The following is an 18892-nucleotide window of genomic DNA, read 5'->3' on the forward strand; positions in this document are numbered from 1 at the left end:
AGTAGGGATTATAATGAGTGCCACTTTGAAATCAATCTGTGTTAAGTTGTATTTTAAGATTTATTTATTAGCTATTTTAATGTATCACTCCTTAATCCAAACTATTCATCCTTTTTATACTAGTATTCCTATTAAAAGCTTGATTCACTACTAGACCAGTGGCTTTTTGTGCAATCTGGCAAGCAGCTCTTCACTCATCTTCCACACATGGCTGAACCCAAAAGCAACAACTTATCAACATTGGCCCAGTGGTGAAGCCCGGTTGCTTCCTTAGGCAGCTCTTAGCTCCACAAGTCAGCAGCTTCATTCTCCAGCCAGCCTGTTTCCCCGACACTTTAGCGACCTGATTCCCTGGGCAGGTTGTGTCCTAATTCCTTGGCTGCCTGATTCCCCAGGCAGTTTTAATATCCACAACTTGGTGGCCTGATTCCCTGGACTGCCTGCATCCACAAACCTTGGGAACTTATTCCCCCAGGCAGCAAACACTATGACAGCTCTTGTTACATATTTATCATGAAATATAATGGAAATCCCATTGGCCCGATAAATGAATCAGAGAAAAGCTAAGTGCAAAACTGATAGTGAAGGTGTTGAATGAATGTGAGTGACCCATTACCTCTACTGTTCCACTCCACCCTCGAGAGATGTGCACCACGTTCCCGTAGACATGTACGAACACGTCTGAGGTAACAGATACTGAGAGGCCTTGCCACCTCTCATTGCGTGCCTCAATCTGAAAGTTTGGTAGCCCTGTCGAAGAGTTGCAGAGCGTCGCCAGCACATAGTCACAGGTTCCCTGAAAGTCAAAGGCTCTTCCGTCAAAGGTCAGGTAGTGTGGATCTCCAGCAGCAACACAAGTGCCATGGGGCTCAGGGTGGCAGCCATAATCACCTCCTACGATACGGCAGGATTCCAGTTCCCCACAGGAAGACGGTGAGCATTGGACATTCCCTGTGGTTCCGTTGCACTGGCAAAAGTTGTGGCACCCGTCTCCATCCCAGAAGCTCTGCCCGCCCCGGTAGTACCGACCCTGATATTGACAGCCACAGTCAATGGGAGACACACACTGGCCGTTGCTCAAGATGAACCCATTGTCACACTGGCATCCCTCTTGGCAGGTTCCCTGGCAGGTGAAAGGGAAGGAGAGCGACGGGCAAGCAGCCGGGCAGGAGGTCTCACAGAGCTCGTAGTGGCTGTGAGGTGGACAGTTTATTTCTGGCAGGGAAAGAAGTGAATGAGAAGTTGTGTGACAAGACCTTCTACTATTAGCCTGTAAAAACACTATTTTCTGAAGATAGTCCATTTAGTTAAACATACAGAAAACATGGTAAACGGTATAGTATGTGACATATGGACAAGAGAAAAATCTCTTTTCCCATAAAGATGTTTGACAAAATTGTACTATAACCCCAACTGAACCTTTGAAAAGAAGCTAGATAAAGCACATTTTTTTGAATGATTTTCCAAATTTATGAAGAACTCAATCAAGTTCATTAAGCACGAACTGCCTTCTCTAAATCCATGTTGATCCTAAACGTCCTATAGAAGATGTTTAGTTCTAATGATTATTTTCATATTTTCACATTTAATGGGTGGAAGCTCCGTACAAAATTTTCCAGCCAAATATTATTACCTCTTGCTATTTATACACCTGCCCATAGAGCGAACTTTTAGAAGAGCGCTCATGTGCCAATTGGGCAAACAGCCAGACACAGTAAATACTTACGACAGTTTGTGAGGTTCCTCCAGTGGGAGATGGCAATGCCATTCTGTTGACACAGCAGAGCATAGTTGCGCAGGGCTTCGCACAGCACCTCACTGGCTCCTCCTTGCCGATACATATCCCTCGCGCAGTTGTCAATCCTCTCACTCGGATTGAACCTGCCCTGGCACTGGCCAAACGGCCCTTGGGGCAGAGCCATTATACCACAGAACTGACCGGAGAGGTACTGGCTGCTGTTGCCTCCACTGCGTGGTGAGGTGCTAGGCAAGTTCTCCACACAGAAGGCAGACAGGCTCCCATCCCGCCAGCTGTCTCCAAAAGACTGGGAGTCATTTGCAAATGAACCATCAGGAGTCCAAAACTCATCCCCAACATATCCGTTGTCGTTCCCGCAGAGCCCTCCAAGTGTCCCATTGTAAGTGCTGGGAACCGTCAACCTCACCAGGTGAGGCCAGTCTGCTTCCATGCGGACACCAAAGTCAGTCTGTACTACCACCCGGCTCAAACTGGCCAAGTACACCTGGACCCCTTCTGCCTCTCTTCTGAAAGGCAGGCTGGTATTCTGTTCACCCACCTGGAAATGTGAGAGAATACAGCTTGTGACAAACTGGCTAACAGGATTCACAGCATATCAAATGAGTATGAAATGTGTTCAGCTGTTGTTTTTCCTTTCTTTCTGTATCTACTATATATCAACTGCACTACATGTTGTATTCATTCACAGACAGTACTATGTTTGATTCTCTAGGGACCCTTGAAGCATCTTGTGGTACAGTATGGTCTCTGCTTACTATGAAAGCCTCACATTTGAGGAACAGTGTGGCTGTGTGATCGAAAATATACTTTCCTTAGTAGGAACTGTACGTTTTCAGTAAATTTCCAGGCGTAATGGCAACGTGAGGAATTAAAGGAAGCAAATAATTTGTATCTGGAAATTGAAAGCAAATGCTAATACAAATGAAAATCAAAAGCAAAGGTCTAGGCACTAACCTGTACAATGGGATTTGGTCCCATTTCAATGGAAATCTCCACACCACTGGTCTCAAATCTCAGGATTCGGGCAAAGTCAACTCCCGGTGTGCCTCTGGGTACCTTCTTAGCAGTCACCAGGAAGCGGCGCAAGGAGGACTGCCCCATCACCTTGGACAGGGTCAGGCTACAGGCTCCAGGGTACTCGAATGTCAGCCCGTCAAAAGTGCGGTACCGCCTGGCCCCTTCCACCCAGCACATGTTATAGCTCAGGGGGTAGCAGCCTCGCTCACCATTCTCAATGCGGCAGGCCTCCTGGGGGCCACACGCATGAGCCTGGCAGCTCATCTGACCATTCTGGCACGTGCACCTGCGGCCGCAATCCGCACCCAACAGCGCGGTCTGGCCGAAACTGTAGTACCGCCCCTCAAAGGTGCAGCCACACTGGGCCGCAGGAACGCACGTCCCTGCGCTCAGAACAAACCCTGTGTCACATATACAGCTCTCCTGAGAGGGCAGAGGGCAGTGGGATGGCGCTTGAGGGTCAGCGCATGTAGCAGGACATCCTGTGCCCTGAGGTTCAAAGTGGCTGTTGGCAGGGCAAGTGATTTCTGGAAAGAATTCAAACAAACAAGAGATTAGACAGATCATTTTTTTCCATTGGCAAACTAAATTTAGTTTCAGTTATGAAATATTGTAATGAACACACTTTTACAATACAGCATTACACACCCTGCACATTACACATACAGAAGGTCGTGAATCTGTTTTTGTGCTTTAGCTTTTTCTTGTGTGTTACAGCAAATCTTTGAATGTTAATAGGTCTAACCCAGACTATTTTCCTGACATTTTTTTATATGAGTTTTTTATTTAGATTTTGATTAAAAAAAATTCAGTGCCTGACTCCGATAAGATAAAAAAAAAACATAAAGGAAATTGTCTTTTGATCCTGACTTGATAAGAATAGATTTCTACAGTTAGTTGCCAGTCTGGTTTTAATTGTGTACAATCCTTTTACTGCCTTTAAATATAAAATGACATCTACTGTATATCATCGACAGAATTACTTTGCAATGTTGTTTTTGTTGTATTAAATTAATTAATTTTATTATTATAAAAAGTTTAAGTATGGTTAATTTCTTTTTGTGAAAGTAAGAAGTTTCACTTTTCTTTCACAATGCCTTCCCTCACACATTGGGTTTTTTGTACGTGGGCGTCTTGTTCACATGTGCTAACTGGTCAAACAGCAGTAAAAGTACATTAACCTGTAGGTACGGTATCTGAAAAAAATGAAGCATGTTCTATATTTCTATTTGATCATTCCACAGCATACTGGAGCAGAAAAACAGTTCACACAAACAAATGGTGATAAATAAGACAGATGTCAACTAAATCTTGCAGTACAGTGACACCTGAAAGGAATATGTGATGTGAACTTGAATGATCCTTAAGCATGAGGGGAAGTACATGTATGATTTTCAAGACATTTTTTACTTTGAATTTAATCAAAGACAATGCTCCTACCACAGAATCCTTGTCTTCTCCATTGACCAGGATGGAGTCCTTCCTGTTGGCATTGCGTAGCGTATACATTCAGTGCCTGGCACAAGATAGGCTGGTATCCTCCACCCACACATAAGTCATAGACACAGCTTTCCACGAAAGAGCTGGGGGGCAGCCTGGAATGGCAGACATTGAAGGCTCCCACAGGATTTTCCAGTATGCCACAGTGGGAAAAGCTGGAAAAAAGGGTTCGCTGTTGTGGCTGGCACACTGCACAAGATGCCCCCACACAAGGAGGCTGACAGCCTGGTTCACTATCACTGTACACCTGCCAGCTGTTGGCAAAGTTGACATCGGAGCTCAGGACGCTGCCAGAAGAGGAGAGAAAATCATCTGCAGGGTTGTTATTGAAGGTGCCACAGAGGCCACAGGTGGCATTGAGGTAGTCATATGGCACACTGATGGTAACATAGCTGTAGCCGTCATATGCCACTGTCAAGCCAAAGTCAGTGCTGACTGCCAGAGAGAATCCAGTCTGATAGATACGGACAGTCCCATTGTGCAGAGAGAAAGGAGCTGTGGCAAAGCTGCCGTTCACCTGTAGATGCATAAACATAGGAAACAGTGACATCAGAAATTGCGATACGTTCAGCTCAAAAGTACAGGTTTTCTCTTTTTTTTCACTTTAGGAGACACTGAAAGGTCTTTCAAAGGTGCAAAAGGCAACATTTTCAAACAATTGAAAAAAAACTGTATTCCATTGTTGGCATCCTTGTCTCATAAATTTAGTTTAGTTCACTCCTGTAAATCAGTTCAAAGAACAATGAATAATATCCCCATCACAAAAGTGACATATCTACAGACATGACAATTAATTCTTAAATTGATACGGTTAATAACTTAAATGATCTTAAAATGTTTTTCAATGTGCTGTTCTGCTCTAAATGTACTGCTTCAAAATGCATGTGTCCATACAGAGTTATTGGGATTGGGTGCTTTGCACGTACTGTACATGATAGGAAAGAAAGTGAACAATTTAAAATTGTAGCATTGATGTGAAGTCAGCCCCCCAAAATAACGGATTAAATAATAGCACTGATTTCAATTTGCTTTAAATCATGGTTATTTTATTACTGTTTTGTTTATCGAGTAAAATTGAAAACTACAAGCACTTAATTAAAGCAAAGGAATCAGTCTCTTCAGAAATTCATAAATGTTTTTATATTTTGGTTACCCAGCACAAACCTTGGCCTGAGCTGTGTTGCCCTTGACCAGCTCAATCTCCTCTCCATAGACAATAATCCGCACGAGCTTTGTCCACGCCACCACCGTGCTCCCGCGGTTTTCGTTCTTGCCCTCCACGCGGTAAGGCGCTAGCCCCTGGGCTCTGCTGCCACAGGTCTGGGAGAGAACATATGTGCAGGTGCCCTGGAAGTGAAAGAGTCTGCCGTCGAAGGTGTAGTAGTGGGGGTCCCCTGCAATGGTGCAGGTCCTTCTCTGCACAGTCTGGCAGGAGTACTGGAAAGTGGAGACCTGGCACACCTGGTCGAAGCCACATGGCTGAGTTTGGCATCTCAGATTGCCACTGCTCACACAGGTGCACTTACTCTGGCATGTACTGTCACTCCAAAAGCTGTCTCCCACTTGCACTGGATTGCCTTAAAAGAAATAAAGCTTGTTTTTACCTCAACATGTCATTTATATATTCCTTTTACAATGTATTGTAAGCACGATCATTTCCACAGAAATTGGCACCAGAATGGGACCAAGTTACTGTATGCCAATATTTTTGTCGGCTGGATAGAAGAAAGCTTCTTCGCTTCTTACGCTGGCTTTGTCCCTGACCTCTACAAGCGATACATCGATGTATGCCACCACATGCCTGAGCACTTTCGGCATCACTTCACCAATTTCCACCTGTCCCTCAAATATACAGTTAACATATCTTCCACTACTCTTCCGTTTCTAGACATCAACTTCTCCATTAACTACCCCCGACTCTCTACTGCGGTCCATTACAAACCCACTGATTCACACAGCGTATCACACACGTATCTCCTGTATAGCCCATTTCACCCCAAACACACTTAAAACTCTCTGCCTTTTTCACAGTTCCTTCAGGCAATGACGACTCTGCAGCAACGACATCAATTTTCAGAAACAACCCCTTAAAATGTACTCTTTTTTCATCAGCAGAGGATACCCTAACGGTGTTATTGACAGGGCCCTTGCCTAAGCCAAAAACACCCCTCGGACCATCAACTCAATCAGGAACTCCCACAGTAACAACCGCATTCCTTTGGTGCTTCCCTACCACCCTAACACACTTCACATCCCCAGGACTATTAAAGACAACTTTTCCATCCTACAGGATGATCCCTCCAATGGGGCTCTCTCTTCTGACCACCCCATCATCTCAGATCCCCGACCACGTAATCTGCGTAACCTTCTTGTTCACAGCTCCCTTGACCGCTCTCAGCAATCATCCAGGCACTTTCCCTTGCAACCGAGCTCGCTGTATCGCCTGCAAGTACACATCTAACACCACACTCATTCAAGGCCCCTCAGGACAATTCCGGATCACTCAGATGACATTCTGTACCTCCAGAAACCTCATTTACTGTATCTCTTGTAGTAAATACCCAGCCATCTACATTGGGGAAACAGGAAAGAAACTCGGAGACAGCTTCAGAGAATGTTAGGGCTGTGAATATGAAAGATTTCTCCAAGCTTATTGTTTCTCATTTCACTTCTGATGGTCACACTAATCTCTCTGTCTGTGCTCTCAAAGATGGTTTTCCTAACTCCCACATCAGAAAGACCACAGAAACTACAATTATCCTGCAGCTAGGATCACACCTTTCCCCTTCTCTCAATGACAGACTCATTTTCTTCTAAATTCTCTCTATTCATTGTTGGTTTCATTTCACATCTATCCTGACCTCACAGTACCTGATTGGCCATTCTGTCTGATTCGCCACTCGGTTGATCCCCTACTCCTCCTCTCTCCCAGCTTTTGTTCTCCCACTACATTACCTTTGCTAACTGCCTTGTCTTTCTCACACCTGAAGAAGGCACCATGGCCGAAATGTTGTGTTTTCTTTCTTCTCTTTTCAGCATGGAATCAACCTGTTACTTGTTCATTTCTACATAAAGTTCCACCACTGTCAGCACTATGATTATCATCATTATTATAAATATAGTGCTAAGATACACTACCATTAAACATGCAGCCGGTGTTTCCAGAATCGGTATGAAATGCCCAGCGTCCCAAAACATTGACGTTGCTGGTGTGCATCAGATTGGTAATGTTGCTTTCAAAAGATCCAGGGATGAGAAAATGGTGGTCTGAGGTTCTTGTGTCGTATCCAGCCTGAAGGAGAGGGAAACGCAGGAATAATATAATTGCCTATAAATTGATCAAGCATTTCAAGAAGATTATGTATTATTAAGCCATAATGAACAGAAGAGTGGCCTCTCAGAGCTAATGGCCAGAAACTTCACAACGTGAATTATTTAGACCATGGGTCCCGGAAAAGAGTTATCCTGTATAAGAACCAGCAGATTAAAATATTACAAACAGTCCACATCACTACTACAAAAAGGTTCTCCATTGTGGCTCTTCTAGAAAGAAGCAATACAATTAAAGCCCTACCCTAGTCAACTAAGCTGCAGGTGACCTACAGGATGTTGTCTTCGATGTCTGAGATGTTGTTTTTCACGTGAGCTCAATTAAAGCACCAGGGACAAATGTCATATAGGTCCTGGTGATATGTAGGCCACGATCTCCCACTTTAGACAACACTGAAAAGCCACATGATGGCTCTTGCAGATATAATATCTCTGACAGCAAGTCCCTTACTCACAAGGAAGGGAGGGAAATACACAAACCTCTTACAATGGAGATTCCACTGTGAGATGCAATAAGAACAGAGACATACTACACACACACAAATAGCTAAATGACATGCTGATTTTTTTTAATCAGTTATTTCTTGCTCTAAGCTCAACCAATTCAGTGTGGTATATAATCTGAAAGAGAATGAAATAGACCAAAGCAAAGTTTGAAATTTTATTACAACCTCAATGTAATCATATCAGCAAGACCATCAGAATATGTTTAGGTCTCAAATCCACAATCTTCAAATCCTTACACAGATTCAGGAGCACCCACAAAAGGTTGTGATTACAACCTTTATATAAACAAAACACCTCCAAAAGATGTACTCACCTCCACACCTCTGCCAGTTGCTGCTATAATTCCATAATTCATGAGAACGAATGAATATGTTCCACCTGAGATGAGAACGACCTGGAATGTAGTTTCCTAAAAGAAAAAGGATCATGACTTTTAACATATGAAGTAACTCCACGTGTATTTGAAATTTCAGTCATTTCAGAAAACCCATGAGTACACAGGGCGAACACACAGTACCCCGAATTCAGAATTGAGCCCCAGCACTACGAGGCAACAACGCTAATCATTGCACCACCATGCCAACCAGTTCTAAAAGATGATGGAGTGTCCTCGGGTAAAAGCGGATGAGGGAGAAGGAGTGGTGGACAGTAAACATGAAAACAAAGTTGGAAAAGAAGCAGAGATTTCAGACAGGGTGCATTCCAAGGAATTGAGATAATACACTAGATGTTGCAAATAATGAAGCTGATAGTGAGTAAACCAGCAAGCAAATGATAATTGAGGTTGCTATCTAGCATTCTGATTCTAATTAATTCAATTAAATTAAATTAGTAAATAGAATTTATGAAAAATAAATAGGATTGTTCATCCCTGCTCTTCAAGGATGCACCACACTGCACTCTGACCAATAATAATTTTATTTCTGCTGCCTGTTACTAAAACTCTAAGAGAGTTCAGAACATTTAATGTTACCTTTTCTTTCACGATTCCTTACAACTGTTCAGTCTAAACATTTAAATTCTCATTAAAATTATTCATTTTGAAGAACGTGTACTCATCATTGGTAACTGAGACAAAATGGAAAATCACTGGAAGGGGGTGAATACATTTACAAAATACTGTACATATGTCTGCACCTATGTGTCGATAGTCTCTTTCTCTTTGTAATGATATGTATTTGTTAATGTAAAAAGAATCACCGTTCCACTGGTTGGGTAGTAGGCCACTCTATCCCAAGTTGCTATAAAAACCCATCTGGCTGTAAATTGAATCTGAGGGAAGTATTGGTTGATGTCACGTGTAGCCTGTTGAAGGACACTTCCAAAGGTGATCTGTCGGTATGAGATGATCCCATTGTTTCTGTTGTCAAGATCTGTCCAGAATGGTGCAATGATATCAATGCCTGAGCGGGCTGGAAATCGAAAGGGGACATAGGTACTTGAGGGACTGTCAAATGTTATGAAGCCATTGTTGTTCACCTAAAAAAGAATAAGAGAAAATGCTATCATAAACACAGATTTAACATCCTAGATACTTCCTAAGCGTACTCCAAATTATAAGTCAGACACTTAAGGATTTCCATGTGAATTTGCTGTATAAATTGTATATTACAAATACTTTAGACGAGATTACAGAAACAGGAATTCCTTTAAAAAAAGCTTTTGATTATATTTTGTTATTTAGCGTAATACGTAAATAGCCAGCAGCCATATCACCCTGCAACTCACAACTGGCAACCCACTGAAGCTCAGCAGGTGTGAGCCTGGTCAATACCTGGATGGGAGACCTCCTGGGAAAAACTAAGGCTGCTGCTGGAAGAGGTGTTAGTGAGGCCAGCAGGGGGCGCTCACCCTGCGGTTCAGGTAGGTCCTAATTCCCCAGTATAGTGACGGGGACACTCGTACCAGGACTTTAAACTGTGGCAGGAAACTGGAGCACCTGGAGTCCATGCAAACATGGGGAGAACATAGAAACTCCAAGCCAATAGCACCCCAAGAATTGAGTCCAGGTTCCATGCTTCTCCACAAACAAATTGCGCTATGGCAACACATAGGCCTCAGAGCACAGAAGGCTTGAACGTTATTTGGAGTCCTGAGAATGGACTTCGGCATAAGGCTTTTTACATTATGAGACATTTTTCATCAGCAAAACACACAATCTACTGTTCATCCCTAATTTAAGAATAATACTCAGAAACGTCTATTTTATTCCTCTCAGGTGATTATCAAAACTGTTGGGTTTTTTTGTTTCTTTTTAAACTTTTTCAGAATGTTAATTGGTGAATAGTAGTCACTTTGTTGTTTATTCATTATTGAGATAAATCACTGATCTACTTACGTATAACTGGCGGTATATTTGTCCAAAAAAGGGAAAGCTGACAGCAAGGGAGACTACAGGAGAGCTTCCATCATCAATCTGGGGGCTGACCGCGTCTCCACTGTTGATCCCAAATGAGTAGAATTGTCCTGAGAATTGAATAGTTTGGAAACAATTGGCTGAGGTAATATTTGTTGCATTGGCCAATAGATAAACATTTGCATCACTATGATGCATTATTTCTAACATATGTCCCTAATTTTATAAGTATCTATATGTCTACTTAAACATTTTCATACTGCACTGATATACATTTTCTAACGGCTTCATCCAATTAATTGGGGGTTACAGGGGCACTAGAGCCTTGGCAAGCAACAGACTCAAGTCACACACTAATAATAATCATAATAATCTCTATTGCCCCAGAGAATAAATTGTATTACTATATTACATGCAACAATATATATACTGTATATTAAAATATTTTCAGACCTTACCATTAAACTTCGTTATTTGTTAATTCAAATTACATTTTGTCAACAAAGAAAATAATTTTCCATCTTTATATTAAAAGAAATTTGGATTTGGAACATCTGAAAATATAAGCAAATCAGTCTTCTCTTTGGTGATGTGGGCATTAGTTTGCTCTCTTAACCCAGAGACTTGATCTGCTAGTGAGCTGCTCTGGCCAGGGTTTTACATACAGTAGGAGTATCAAAAGGAGCTCCACCAATAAACTGGGTCATACACTTACAGTGGATGGCAATATGTTTTTGGCCTTGTTATGGAAGGAAAAATTAAATAAGCCTTTGTGAACTTGTATCATTTTGAAGTGTTTTTTTAATGGATGGATTTATTTTTTCCATTAAAGCTTTTCAATAAAAATATAATTATAAAAATTGGATAGTTTGCTTAATTTGTGGTGTGTGTATGTGGGGGGTTCTCACTTTAAGAAAAGAAAGACAGTCAATTCCTTATGAGAAACACAGACTGTTCTCTATCGTCTGAGTCAGGGTAATTCAGACTGAACATATTTCATAGTTACCTGTTTGAGCCTTGACCAACTCATCTGTGAAAAACAAAAATGATAAGACACAATGAAATGATAAACCATGAATGATAAGATTATGCCTATGCTAGGATGGATTTGTGTCATGATGTTGCCAGGGGCAATACCCGCATGTGATAAGAAAACCTGAAAATGGTGCTCTGAAATCTGTGCTCAACTGCAAGGACATCTGATTAAAAAACTTCTTAAATCTAAACACACTCTATCATATGTCATGTGTTATGGTTCTTGCTTGATTAAAGAACAAGTTCCCAAGGAAGACTAACCTTTTTTCAATCTATCATGACTTTTGCCTAGAATCTTCTAGTTTAGAAAATTGGTTCTATAATCTGATATGTACAGTAATACAAGTCAGACGTTTTGTTCCATAATTACTTTCAGTACTTTTCTTAGATCAGTAGATAAGTTTGCTTACCCTTTGTGTGAATGGGCACAATATTGACAATTGGAAGGTGTTGGAACATTGGCTTCTGAATGCTGTCTCTGATTTCTGAGATTATTTACTGTACAGTTGACAAGATACCCTCAGGCCCTTTTGAATTATTATAAGCAACACTTAACTCTTCTAAGTTAATACTTTTAATAAACACCTGCCACCTGAATCAAGTTTTTGATTTAGTGAATACCTGATTTAATTATCATTTAGTACTTCAGCCTTTTCCTTTTCATTGTCTGTTTTGAATTGAATTGTTTTCACTTGTTGCCCTGGCTAACCTTTACATCATTCTTAATATTTATTTTATTCCTGAATACTGGCAGAACTTTTTAAAATGTATAACTTTCCTTTCCAAACTATCCCTTGGCCTTATTAATTGTGCTTGTAATTCATTGTGCTCCTTTTTTCTTTAAATGAATCCTCTTGTTTGATTTTAATCACTTTGTAAAGCACTTTCTTTCTCCTTAAATTTTTCCTAACCAATTTGTTCAACTATTTCAGGCTAATGTTTATAAATATAATTGTCATTTAAATATCAAGTGTCATGCCAAGGTTAATTCTGTGGAGAGCTGGCAAATCAAAAAATTGGATATACTCTTTGGTAGATGCTGTAATTGTTGGACTACATAAAATCCTGGAACGATAAATCTTTTTTATCATTATGAGTTAAGTTGTATAGTCAGCTGCTACTAGCTGTCTGTACAGCAAATGGATGTCAATACTCTTGTGCATTTCTATAATACATTGAGAAATTCTAAGTTAAAAACACTAGTACAGATTTTATTGTTAACTGTTAACAATTTATTGCAAAGAATGCAGTCAGAGAATTGTGTATTTTGCAGACTCTAAAAATAATTATTTAAGGGACTTCTAAAAAGAATACTGTTCTTATGGATTTTTTTACAAGAATGGATTTGAACCTTTAAAAATGGAACTTACCGAAACACAGCAGCTGCAGTGCTGCGAGGACAAGCAGAACTCTACCCATCTTCAATCGGCTCTTCAGAATGACACCTGCAAAGACATGTAGGAGAGAACTGAAGACGCAACATGTCTTTATGTTTTTAGCTATACAGTATAATCATGACGAAGAAAACAACACGTTCTTTATTCCTACAAAATTATAGGAATTAGGAAATCTAGTGAATGTGTGTCTTCGTGCATTTTGTTTGAACAAAAGCTAATCCATTGACATATTGATTAATAACAGAGTGTGATGATTCTGAAGCTGGGATTCCACCAAAAACGGTACGTTATGTACTATTTCTATATATTCCAATCAATTTCTATGCATAGAAAGATATCTGGAGAAATGTTTGGCAGCATTTATCTTAAAACTATTCATTAACATACAGTTTTTTGTACATACAAGCTTGTTTAGAATGTTTAGAATTTCAGTTGCATCTACAGTTATTCTAGTGAACAAACCCATTTAGTATTTTGGGCGATGATGCTGATCGTCCTGAATCACTGAACTGCAAAAACATTAAGATCCTCATGGAAAATCATATAAAGTTGTTTTTTTTATTCTGATCATTTAACGAACAGAGTTAAACACCTTACCTGCCAAGGCACTTTGTCTTCTGAAGGTGATGCCTGTATTCACCTGGGATTTAAAACTGCAATCAATAAGGGGTGTGGATTTACAGGAAAATGTATAGTCCTTGACTTCCTCATTGCTGAAATCTCAATTAATTATTGGAACAATAGAAGTTAAAGCAGTTTATCCACATGCATTTGTGGTTTTAATAAATGCAAGAGTAACTAAAGTTCTTTACAAAAATAATTTCCTGTAATTATGATTGCAGGCTGTCAATCTTTTCTTAAAATAATTGCGCCTAAGGATTTAGTCAGTCATTAAGTATTTCTTCTACTTCTACATTTCACTGATGTATTGTAGAGCTACAGTACAGCACATGTGAGACAATGCCATGGAATGGCACCATCTTGAAAGGATCATTAAATCATAACTAAAAAGATTGTAATTACATAATTTAGGCAGCTTATGTACTGTATGCAGTATGACGTTTAAATGCTCATTAAAGATACAACTAATATACAATATCATCACTTCTTATATACTGTAAATAGGATATACAATTTACATGCATTTGTCTAGCAACACAATATTATATTATGGTGAAATAATACATTTTAATTGTAAAACACAACATTTCTTCCACATTATTGTTAAATCATTGTTATTGTGTACAGTGAAAGCTGGAAATTTTGTGTGGCACAAGTTCATGCATCAAACAGCAGTGCTTATTGGAGCTGCAATGAAGACTCTTCTCATAAAGGATTTCTCAAGGGTGTTAACACAAACTTGGCTTCAGTCACGTTCTTCCTGCTTGGCATCATTTTTTGGTTCTTTTGATCTTGGCACTGTGAATAAAATGTAATTAATGTCACATATCTGTCTTAGTTGTTTTTATCTGCCATCATACGAGACTCTTTTCTTTTGAATTAATTAACATGAATACTATAATCTGACAGTTAGTTAAGAGAAAATTAACATCTGATAGATCCAAGTCTACTAGTTGCATTGAAATTACCTTGATTGACTGTTTGCTGTGGCCTTTTACCATTGTTTACATGTGGCTTTTCCATCCATTTTCTAATGCTTTATCCCATTGCAGGGGTGCTGGAGCCTATCCTGGCACAAAATGGGCAAAAAAGGCAGGATACACCCCGAGCAAGATACCAGTCAATCGCAGGACACACACAGACACAAACTTTTAGAATAGTTATGTTACACCTGGATGAGCCTGAGTTCACGCCCCCTGATCTCCACAGCAACTGGCTGAGTTAGCACTCAGAGCCAAACAACAAACAGTGCCTTGAGAACATGATCAAGCAGCCAACAGCCATATCACCCTGCAACTCACAACTGGCAATCCACTGAAGCTCAGTAGGTGTGAGCCTGGCCAGTACCTCGATACAGGAGACCTCCTTAGGTTGCTGCTGGAAGAATTGTTAGTGGGGCCAGTAGGAGGCACTCATCCTGCGGTCCATGTGGGTCCTAATCCTAATGCCCCAGTATATTGACGGGGACGCTATACTGTAAAAAGGTGCCATCTTTCAGATGAGATGTAAAACCGAGGTCCTGACTCTCTGTGGTCATTAAAAATCCCAAGGTGTTTCTCGAAAAGAGTAGGGGTGTTACCCCGGTGTCCTGAGCAAATTTCCCATTGCTCCTTACCAATCATGGCCTCCTAATAATCCCCATTTCTAAATTGGATTCATCACTCTGTTCTCCTTCCCACTGCTACCTGATGTGTGGTTAGCATTCTGGCGCACTATGGCTGCCATCTTATCTTATCTTATCTTATGTGGGGGCTGCACAATGGTGGTGGAGGGGAGTCCCCATTACCTGTAAAGCGGTTTGAGTGTCTAGAAAAGCACTATATAAGTGTAAGGCAGCTGTCTATGCCACCTGCCCCCCTCTAAATGGGTAATCACAGTACCTCATCAGTGCCGGGTTCTTAAGCCCTGTCCTGTCCTCAGTCAGATGCTTTGTCTTTGAGCTTTTGCTGAACAATTTATTGATGTCACTGTGGGACATTTAATGAATTTACTGCTATGTATTAAAATGAAATAAACCACCTTTTTATAATGTTCAAATTGTTTTTGTAGCCCTTCCTATGCTCTTTTATCACATTAAAAAAATATATAATACAGTAAAGTTATCAATGATCCCTTACTGAACGAATACACCTTAGAAATGCTGAATTTATTAACTACATACTGTAAATTCATCATAAAGTCATAAACACATGCCTCCGTACAACATTCTTTTTGATCGTTACAGAAATGAGAAGCTTAATCTCTTAGTTGATTGAATTACACTAATATTGTTTTGTACAGTAAAGGAACAACCTTCTTGAATTAGACTTAGAATTAATCACCTCCTAGTCAGAAGATTACAGATCTCTGTTTTCGGTATTGTAACCAAGCCAGTTTGACATAGATTGTTCTTGTTTCACTTTCAAGAATAGATGAAGATTTTCAAGCTCACATGAATATTGAAATTATATTTCATATATATATATTATATTATATAGGTGCAGCGTGGGTTCCTTGTTCCTTGTTGGGGGGGATAAACATTCATCCATTTTCATAGCATACAGTACATCCGTTTTCTAGCCTATTTATCCCTATTTTAAACACATGGACAAACAACTCACACCAGGACAAGTTTTCCTAGAAACCAAATAACCTACTCATATGTATGACTCTGGAAAAACCACCACAAAATATAAGATGACCACTGGACAAACTACTGGTCAACAATTTAGGATTTAGGCTGGTACAGTATATACAGTAGTATGAAAACTTTATATTTAATGGAATGGAGGCTCCAAAATGCTACAGTGTACATTTTGTTTCCTTTGGCATTAAATGACCTACAGTATACAGTATGTAGCACAAATGGATGTGAACAAATTTATTGCCAGCCTCCACTGGTTAAGAGTTAAGCCTATCAAGAAAGGGAGCCACCACAAGCATTCCTTCTCCAACCTCTCCCAAGGGTGAATACATTCCAGTCATATTCATTTTGTTTCTGTTTCTCAAAGGCACTAGCTCACACCTTCTATGCCTTGCAATTTACTTAAAAACGTCAATGTTTCTAAACATTATGCAGTATTCATTCAATATTCAATGCAGTGTTCAAGAAATAACAAGTGTAAGTCATAAGCAAAAGCTTAGTAAAAATGAATAATTAAGAAATGTATAATAAAGACGAGTTATTCACTTAGATTCAGCATATACCAAGACATCCATTAAGTTTGTATTGTGTAAGTGAAAATCTGTGAAATGATAACATCCCTCAATGTTCTTTGCCATTCCTTATTTTACCTCCTTAACTATTTAAAAAATAATTTATTTTTAATTATTATGTACTGTTTTGTAATATACTGTCTACATTGTGTGGTGTTGTCTGTCATCTGCGGTACTGTGCACAGCTTGAGAGAATGGTGTGAATAAGAATTCCAATGTACACTAGTACTAATATACTCTAAGCAGAGTCTTAACTGACAGCACCTGTGCCCAGCAAGCAGTACCTGTATTCAATTTGCCTCTTGGGACCACCTTAATTTACTTCCATCAATTACAAAACAAAAGGGGAAAATCACAGCTCAAGATGGGCTGGAAGGCCAGAGAATCACACAGGGTAAAAAAAACGTGTGGATTTCCCAGCCCATATTAAACCCTTTCAACAATTTTGCCCCATATTTTCTTACAGCAGGTCTATGTGGCAAAAATAGACTAATGCAAGGCAAAACCTCCAATCTACTATATAATTCTTGTAAGTATCGTAACCAATTTGAATTAGGACATATTTACACGGCTGTTCTGTCTTTTTAATTATTTAGGTATGTACTGTAGGTTAATATAATAACATTTTAAATAAAATTAACCAATGAAATACAGTATGCATCATAATCCCCCCAAAACTAAAAAAACTCAATGTATCTCAAGTAATTCCTGCAAATTGAGATGCCAACAACACTAGGTGATAAAACCAAAAACAGCCTAATTTAATATCAATACTAACTAAATACCTCAATACGAACAAAGAACATTTGTACTCTGTGCCCTTTTTCAAGCTTGGAGCAATCAGTGCAAGAAATTAAATTCCATTCCTATGCAGTGTACAAGTTATTGCATACTTTAGTTTGAAAGCTGAAATATGTGATCAGTCCTGTTTCATCTACTGTAGTTACACTTTCTATATTACTTTCTAAATGATTGTTTGTAAAGGAATGGAGAAATTAATGCCTTATCTGTGTTCACGTGTGTTTCCTCCCATAGTCCAGAGATTGATATCTTATGTTAACTGGTTAAGAGAAAAATTGACCCTAGGTGTGAGTGTGTGCCCAGTGATGGACTGGTGACCCACACAGTATCCTACCTTGGCCCTGTTGCTGTCACAGATGTCAGAAGGGACAAACCGTGGAGATACTGGAGAGCGAAAAAGACCCTATGCGAAGTGGCTGAATGGGGAGTTAGTCAGGGCTCAGCAGTGCAAAGTTTTCTGTAGTGCCGTATAGAAACCTATGCCCTCAGGCCTTGGACGGTGCGGCAACCTGGTGCTAGGCAGGTCTCAGGACATCCGAACGTCAATGCTGAGCGAAGCAGAATAAGTGACCCAGAAATATATAGCCCCAGAGAGAGAGACACCAGAAGGAGAGCAAAGCACAAGAAACTAGGGACAGGACAGAGAAGGAGCGCCCTCTGGCTGCAGAGTGCGTGACAGTTGCTTGCTGGGATAGGCTCTGGCTCCCCTGTGATCCTGATTAATAATAAATAATAATTCCTTACACTTACACTGTATATAGTCCTTTTCTTGACAATCCACTCAAAGTGCTTCACAGGTAATGGGAATGTGCAACCCCCACCTGGATGATGCGATGGCAGCCATAGTGCACCACTACACTCACCACACACCAGCTATCCTGGAAAGGAAGTCAGTCCATCGCAGGGCTAGAGAAAAAGGATGTTTGGAGGAGAATCTCAGTGTGGTTTTGGGTGGTGGGAGGAACCTGGAGCACCTAGTTGGAAGGCCAAACAAACTACACGGTGAATATAAAGTTGGTCCCAAGCCTCTTAGGCGTCAGCATTAACTACCACGCTATTGTACAGGTGCAGATTAGAAATGGGACTTAAAATTTTTATATGGACTCATTCCAAGCTTATCTAGCAAGAGCCACTAATCAAGAGTGCAGAATCTCAAAGCACACACAAAAATCACGTTCTCCTCTGAGGTGTAACATTTCATGAGTGGTACTGTACCTTGCAGTTGCCTGTGATCTTGCAGTACGCTATGTGAGAATATTACTCATGCTTGATGACAGTGCACATTCCGTGAGGCTGTGTGCAGATCTCTTTTATGACACAAATTCCTTATCCTCATATGTGGAAGTGGATAGAAAAAATTATGAGCACTTTTGA

At 40.2% G+C, this 18892-nt stretch overlaps 1 protein-coding gene across 3 annotated transcripts in view; it reads right to left on the minus strand.

The window, feature by feature from the left end:
* Window positions 1-18312, minus strand: part of LOC102690103 (alpha-tectorin-like) — a 28826-nt gene extending 10514 nt beyond the window's left edge. Inside the window, exons 1-14 of one of the 3 annotated variants that reach the window (XM_069184859.1) lie at window positions 14491-14663; window positions 14262-14320; window positions 13499-13541; window positions 12875-12949; window positions 11476-11499; window positions 10452-10579; window positions 9314-9592; window positions 8427-8522; window positions 7415-7568; window positions 5441-5853; window positions 4217-4793; window positions 2714-3303; window positions 1727-2297; window positions 617-1215 (exon numbers count right to left, since the gene is read on the minus strand). In XM_069184859.1, the coding sequence (XP_069040960.1) occupies window positions 617-1215; window positions 1727-2297; window positions 2714-3303; window positions 4217-4793; window positions 5441-5853; window positions 7415-7568; window positions 8427-8522; window positions 9314-9592; window positions 10452-10579; window positions 11476-11499; window positions 12875-12923 (3480 nt within the window). In that variant the 5' untranslated portion in view covers window positions 12924-12949; window positions 13499-13541; window positions 14262-14320; window positions 14491-14663. Of the gene's footprint in view, window positions 1-616; window positions 1216-1726; window positions 2298-2713; window positions 3304-4216; window positions 4794-5440; window positions 5854-7414; window positions 7569-8426; window positions 8523-9313; window positions 9593-10451; window positions 10580-11475; window positions 11500-12874; window positions 12950-13498; window positions 14321-14490; window positions 14664-18268 lie in introns of those variants that run through there. The other 2 variants (XM_069184860.1, XM_069184858.1) reach the window with 2 other exon arrangements.
* Window positions 18313-18892: the final 580 nt, after the last annotated feature.

This window comes from Lepisosteus oculatus, chromosome 27 (genome assembly GCF_040954835.1).
Source record: "Lepisosteus oculatus isolate fLepOcu1 chromosome 27, fLepOcu1.hap2, whole genome shotgun sequence".
In the NCBI taxonomy this organism is placed as follows: Eukaryota; Metazoa; Chordata; class Actinopteri; order Semionotiformes; family Lepisosteidae; genus Lepisosteus; species Lepisosteus oculatus.